Source organism: Bidens hawaiensis, unplaced genomic scaffold (genome assembly GCF_021521415.1).
Source record: "Bidens hawaiensis isolate Kalapana, Puna unplaced genomic scaffold, B.hawaiensis_p1.1 tig00060247_1, whole genome shotgun sequence".
NCBI lineage: Eukaryota > Viridiplantae > Streptophyta > Magnoliopsida > Asterales > Asteraceae > Bidens > Bidens hawaiensis.
In genome coordinates, this window is record NW_027500870.1 from 6,252 (window position 1) to 13,173 (window position 6,922).

The 6,922-nt window shown below is 35.5% G+C and overlaps 1 protein-coding gene and 1 pseudogene across 1 annotated transcript; both read left to right on the forward strand.

The window, feature by feature from the left end:
• The first annotated feature begins 906 nt into the window (after positions 1 to 906).
• On the forward strand, positions 907 to 2,015 carry LOC143602976 (putative F-box/LRR-repeat/kelch-repeat protein At1g11620; annotated as a pseudogene).
• A 118-nt stretch (positions 2,016 to 2,133) lies between these two features.
• On the forward strand, positions 2,134 to 6,578 carry LOC143602975 (uncharacterized). Its single transcript, XM_077079922.1, has 6 exons — positions 2,134 to 2,263; positions 3,547 to 3,634; positions 3,717 to 3,738; positions 4,163 to 4,787; positions 5,477 to 6,065; positions 6,107 to 6,578. The coding sequence occupies exons 1-6, from the start codon at positions 2,134 to 2,136 to the stop codon at positions 6,576 to 6,578; spliced, it is 1,926 nt and encodes a 641-aa protein (XP_076936037.1).
• The last annotated feature ends 344 nt before the right edge of the window (positions 6,579 to 6,922 follow it).

The following is a 6,922-nucleotide window of genomic DNA, read 5'->3' on the forward strand; positions in this document are numbered from 1 at the left end:
CGTATAAGTTGATTTGATACACATAATTTTATACACCACCTTTTTATATTACGTAATATAAACAATACAAAAATATTGGTTTTAGATGTCATTGGGAAGATTATCATGGGTGAGCGATGATTTCGACATTTTTTAATGTTTCTTCAAGATGTTACGTGAGTCATTCTTTTAGTTAGTTTCAATTAATAATCATTTATCAAAGTATCTAATATAAATTACATGTGTCAGCGGTCACCGAATTCAAATATATATATACGACCCGCCGCAGATTGAGATGGTGAAAACCTTTCGAGCAATGTTAGATAAATCTATTGTGTATGTATCTCGAGTCAAGTTGGTTCATTTTCCCAAAATTACGTTCTAATTTACATATGTTTTTTAAAATAATCTAATGTTACACCGTATACCTAACTTTTTCAAAATATTTATTTTATGTTTTCAGTGAATATTTTGAGGTCAACCGACTATACTAGGATCGTGTTTGAACTAGACATTCCGGAGACACACCAGATTAGATTAATTCATCCTTAAAATATAATTTGTCTTAAGTTATTTGATTAGGTTATTTTTTATATTTGTATTCTCGAGTAAGTCAATACATTTTGATATTATTGTTTGTTTGTAGTGAATATGTTTAGTTATTATTATTATTATTATTGTTATTATTATTATTATTACTGTAATTGTATTTGTTTATGATTTATTAAATATTCATATCATTATCTATACTAAATGTAAGTTTTACTTTGCTTAATGTTGTCATGTATTATATCGTCTCGTTGCAAGTATGTTTTGTACATATGACTTTATTTACATGTAATGCAATCACACCTACTTTTCTCCAAACTTTAAGATAATTATGCTATAACTAATTAGTCATTATTTGTGATAAACAAAGGTATCACCATGGTTGACCTTTCTGTTGAAATAATCATTTTCTAGATATTAACGAGGGTGCCAACGAGGGTTGTAGGTCGTTTTAAGTCTGTTAGTAAGGAATGGTATGCCTTTTTGTCAACACAAGAATTTGCAAGGGTACATTGTCTCGCTCGTTAATTTCATCTAATCAGAGAACTCTCATAATTGGCGAACTAACATGCTATGTTCATCCGATCGGCCTTCAAACCAGTGAATATGGGCCAAGCACAATCGTTCCATTTCCATTTAATGATGTCTCAATTCGGTCACATTTGGATGGATTGTTGTGTGTTCGCTTAAATCATACATTAGAGTTTCTTCTTTGGAATTCAGTCACTCGTGCGTTCAAACATTTATCAACACCTGAATGTTGTTGTCATGGCTTCTTTGAACATGATGCCGCTATTGGTTTGTACATTGACGGTTACGAAGATTACAAGGTCTTACATTTAAAGCGTGGTGTACTTAGCGCCTCCATCTATTCTTAGAGAGTAGGATCTTGGAGAAATATACCTTTAATAATAAGACCAGAGTATGTTAGCTCCGCTTTTGGTTGGTCAACTGGTACTTTTTGTGGTGATACTCTTTATTTCACTGTTCGTGAGTCTTTAGTTGGAGGTAAAAATGTGGTCCTTTGTTTTGATGTTAATTCGGAGAAATTTAAGGAGATAAGCTTTCCACCGGTTCCTTCTATGGGAATTGTTTTTGGAGATTTAGTGAATGTGAAAAATGAACTTCACATGTTTGTTAGCACTGGCATACGTGACATGTCAGTTGAGTTGTAGACGCTAGAAGAGGAACAATGGATTAAGGTCTTGTCATGTCCTCGAATCCCCCCTATACCTTTGTCATTATGGTGTGACATAACACATTTTATGACAAATGGTAATTGGTTTGTGATGACTAATGAAGGGAAGCTTTATGAAATCGAAATGGATGTGAAGCCCTTTGAATGATTTTATCATGTTACTTCATTTCATGGCTCTAAGAGAGCAATGCTTGTGGAGACCGTTGTTTCACCAAGACTTTAGTTTGTCTCACTCAATGTTTTCATTATCTATTGTAATGTTTTAAGAATTTAGATTCTTCTTTTTTACTTTCCAATTATTGTAATAGTCAAGTGTCATGTACTATTCTTGCAATGATGCTTTCAGAATTTCATTGTGTATGATAAGTCTCCTTTTGTTTAATTTACAAGGTATTTTTCAATTTACAATGTCTAATAAAAAACCAAAAGATCATAATGATGCTTCTACCTCACATGCATCTATGTCTGCTGAAAAACGAAGAGCGTATAACACGCGGTATTACGCTTCACGCAAAGAGAATGGACAACCAAAAGATCGTAATGATGACTCTACTTAAAGTGAATCTATATTAGCTCAAAAAGGAAAGAGTATAACAAATGATATTATATGTCTTGCAAAGAGAAAAACAAACTATCGAAAGTCGGCATCAGCGATGCTTACCAACGTGATCCATTAATGGAAAGGATACCATTACAAACTTTACAAACTAATAGTAGTCAAATGACACAAATGCCAAAATATAATGTGTCATGTAGTTCGACTCAAAAAAGAAAGGTCCGCAATGAACCATGTCATGCTACATGCAAAGAGAACGGAAAAAATAATTCAAATGGTATTCAGTTTACACGAATTATGATGGATGATAGTACGCCGACAAATCACTCCCCTCTGTAATTGGCAAAGTCATGCCTGAAATATCACGCGGTTTCTATTTATTTAACAATGCTTTCTTTATTAAACTTGTCATCTTTTGCATCTTCCTTCACTTAATACAATGAATTTCGTAGGCATTCGAATTCAATCGCTTACACTATTACCTTAATTTTGTGACGTTATTGATCCACCATCCATCCTGGATGAGAATATCGAAGAGGAAGCATATAATTTTATGCACGCTGGTATGCCTACAGGCCATCGTGTTGCAGAGGAATTCACACCTTAAATATCACAAGGTTTTTTATTTGTTTAACCTTGCCTTTCTTTATTAAACTTGAAATCCTTTACAATTTCCGTTACTTATTACATCAAGTTCCTTAGGTATTCGAATTCAACCATCCATTCGCGATGAGAACACAGAAGAGGATACCTATAATTTTGTTTACGATGGTATACCTAGGGAGCATCGTGTCTTAAAGGAACGGAGTCCATGTCCTCATTGTGGAGCAAAACGATTTACATATGAATTCGCAACCTTTTGTTGTATGAGTGGGAAAACAATGTTAGCAAATTCAGAAATTCCAGATGAATATTACCGGATTTTCACCTCACAAGATGATATTGGAAAATTGTTTAGGTAAAAACATACGTGCCTATAAAACCAATTTTTCTTTCGCCTCAATGGGTGTGACATTGGATGACACTTTGAACAATATGAGAGACGGTGTATACACGTTTCATGCACATAAAGGAATATATCACAAAATCGATCAATTAGTTTCGAGAGATGGAACCCCTAGGTACTTACAATTGTATTTTTATGACCCTGATACTGAGTTAGATCATAGACTTTGATGGCCAAATCTTGATGAAAGAATTACTAAGATGTTGAGAAGTATTGTATCTACAAACCCATATGTCAACACATTTCGAATTCTTGCAGACTTAGGACCTCTAGATAACTACAGAGTCACTATGAATGCTTCGGTGAACTTGACCAAAGGGTGTACAACCGACCAACGACATCCGAGGTTTAAATAATATTACTATACTTCAAATATTTATATAACCATAGTATAGATTATTTTACTTATTTATTGCACCATTGTATAGGTTGTTGGTATTTGGGTTGAAGGTAATGACAATATCACTTCGTACAAAAGAAGTATTGTTGTGTACGGTAGGTCTGAATATAGTCAAACTATCCAACCATACTTTTGTTGTTATGATCCATTGTCATATCCTCTATTTTTTCCAAATGGTGAGTCGGGTTGGCATTCTAACATACCATGTCAAGGAGTATTAATCAATGAAGTTCACACCAATCATGATAATATCGATGAAGAAATAGAAGGTACAAATAATTTACTTATCTTTCTTAAGTGAGGATCATAATTAGTACCCTAACGTGTACTATTTTTAAGAAAAGCACCAACAATTTAGTTACTTTTTTCAGAGGCTAACACACGAAGTGGTAGAACAACCGTGGCTATGCGAGAGTACTACTATTACAAGTTCCAAATTCGATCTACCGAGAATGTGATTCTGTTCGGTGGTAGATTGTAGATGTTTACATAAAGCTTGAGACGTCACATTTACAATTTTGTGAAGAAAACCAGAATAAGATAAGAGCTGATTTGTACAAAGTTATTGTGGACTGCGTCAATGCTGGCGAGGTTCTACCAAGTAGAGGTGGAAAACGGATTGTATTGCCTGCAACTTTCATCGGAGGGCCTCGCAACATGCGACGCCGATTTCTTGATGCGATAACTTTAGTTCAAGATGACGGCAAGCCTGATTTATTCCTTACAATGACTTGTAATCCTGGGTGGCCTGAGATACGTGACAATTTAAAAGTTGGTCAAACTGCACAAGATCGACCAGACCATGTTTCAAGAGTATTTTGTGCCAAATTAGAGGATCTTAAGGAACAACTCTTCAAGAAACATCTCCTTGGAGAAGTTAAGGCATACATTTATGTCATCGAGTTTCAAAAGCATGGTTTACCACATGCGCAATTTCTTCTTATTATGTACTCGCAACACAATATCAGTATTCCAGATCATTATGATAAGGTCGTGTGTGCTGAAATTCCTGACATACTAAGGCATCCCAAATTGCACAAGCTTGTAGTCAATCACATGATGCATGGTCCTTGTGGACATTTACGAATAAGCATTCCTTGTATGCAATTGAAGAATGATCGTCAAGTTTTCCGCTTCTGTTATCCAAGACAATTTAATGAACATACAACACAAGGAGAAGATGCATATCCATTATAACAAAGAAGAAATAATGGAAAAAAGGTGGTTGTACGAGGAACAACTCTTGATAATAGATGGGTTGTCCCGTATAACCCAAGGCTTTTGATGATGTTCAACTGCCACATGAATGTCGAAGTTTGCTCAAGTATAAAATCTGTGAAATATTTATTCAAATTTATTTACAAAGGACACAACAAACAAGTTATTCAAATCGATCAATATGAGCAAAAGGTTGTTGTTAACGAGATAAAGAGATTTCAAGATGCACGCTACGTATCTCCCCCAGAGGCAATGTGGCGTATTTTTTCCTTTTCTCTTTCTCAAATCCATCCTGCTGTTTTGGCATTACAACTTCATCTCCCTAATAATCAGATGATTAGATTTAGAGATGATGATGTCATGTCTGAAATTGTTGATAGGGAAAGAGATAAGAGAACCATGTTAACTGCTTTTTTTGGTAAAAATAGAGTGGATGAAACAGCAAGGCAATATTTGTATAAAGATTTTCCAAAACATTTTACGTTGAATGGAGGCTCACCTCGTTGGAATCGTCTTTTACGTAAAGCACAAAAACGCCGTATCGTTAAAAACATTTTACGTTGAATGGAGGCTCACGTCGTTGGAATCGTCTTTTACGTAAAGCACAAAAAGGCCGTATCGTTTCCGCTAATCCGGCCGAAGGAGAAAGGTACTACTTACGCCTACTTTTGTCGAATGTCAAAGGGCCTACTTCTATTCAAGATCTTTGCAAAGTTAACGGCGTACAATACACGACATTTCGAAAAGCAGCTCTTGAGATAGGATTAATAGAGAACGATGAACGTTTATCGCAATGTCACGCAAAAGACTCTGTATTTCAGTTTCCCAGTGCTCTTAGAATATTATTCGCGACCATAATTATTTTTTGCAAACGTGGAGATGTTCGAAAGTTATGGAATGACCACTTTGAATCACTATCTGAAGATCATCAGTTAAATTGTCAAAATGTCGAAAGAGTTCAAAATTTGGTTCTTACCGAAATTAGGGACCTTTTACAATCAATGGTTAAAGATATCAATCTATTAGATCCTCCAAGCATAACAGAAGATGTTAACTTACAACATGTAGGTTATCGTGAGGTACAAGAGGAGTATGGGTTGGTTGTGGAAGCTGAGCACTTGCGTGCCAAAGATTCACTTAATTCTGACCAAAATATTGTGTTTGATGAGATATAGAAACATGTGAATAATGATTTACCAGGTGTGTGCTTTATAGACGGTCCAGGTGGAACTGGAAAACATTTGTGTACAAAGCTTTGCTTGCTGAAGTTCGTTCACGTGGTCTTATTGCTCTCGCAACAGCTTCATCATGTGCTGCAGCAAATAATATGCCAGGAGGGAGAACGGCTCACTCGAGATTCAAGATTCCCCTTAATGTTGATAATAATTCAATGTGCGGCCTCACAACACAGAGTGGGGCTGCTGAACTAATTAGGCTATCTAAAATAATCATTTGGGATGAAGCATCGATGGCAAAACGACACGCGATCGAGGAAGTCGATCGAACATTTCAAGACATTATAGGTGTTAGTCTCCCATTTGGTGGAAAGATAATGGTTATGGGGGGTGATTTTAGGCAGGTGTTGCCGGTAATTAAACGTGGCACGCGTGCACAAGTTGTAGACTCTAGCCTACGAATGTCGCCTCTTTGGTCTTTAACTATAAAGATGTGAGCGCTTAATGATCAGTGGTTTTCTAATTTTCTTTTAAGAGTCGGTGACGAAACTGAATAATCGATAGAAGGAAGCTTTATCCGTATACCCGATGACTTGACAATTCCATGCACTATCCGAGAAAACTCTATAAAAGAACTAATCAATGTCATCTATCCGTCAATTCAAAACAATCTATATTCTTCAGATTATATAATCTCTAGGGCAATATTACCAATAGATATGAGAGTGTTGATGAGATCAATGATCAAATGATTGGCATGTTTCAATGGGAGGAAAAAGTTTACTATAGTTTTGATGAAGTCGAAGATGATCACAACAATTTCTATCAGATCGAGTTATTA

Coding starts and splice junctions, on each gene's coding strand:
- LOC143602975 (XM_077079922.1), top strand. CDS start 2,134: ATGTCTAATAAAAAACCAAAAGATCATAATGATGCTTCTACCTCACAT. Junction 3,635..3,716: donor ACCGACCAACGACATCCGAG/GTTTAAATAATA, acceptor ACCATTGTATAG/GTTGTTGGTATTTGGGTTGA. Junction 3,739..4,162: donor TGTTGGTATTTGGGTTGAAG/GTAATGACAATA, acceptor GTTCGGTGGTAG/ATTGTAGATGTTTACATAAA.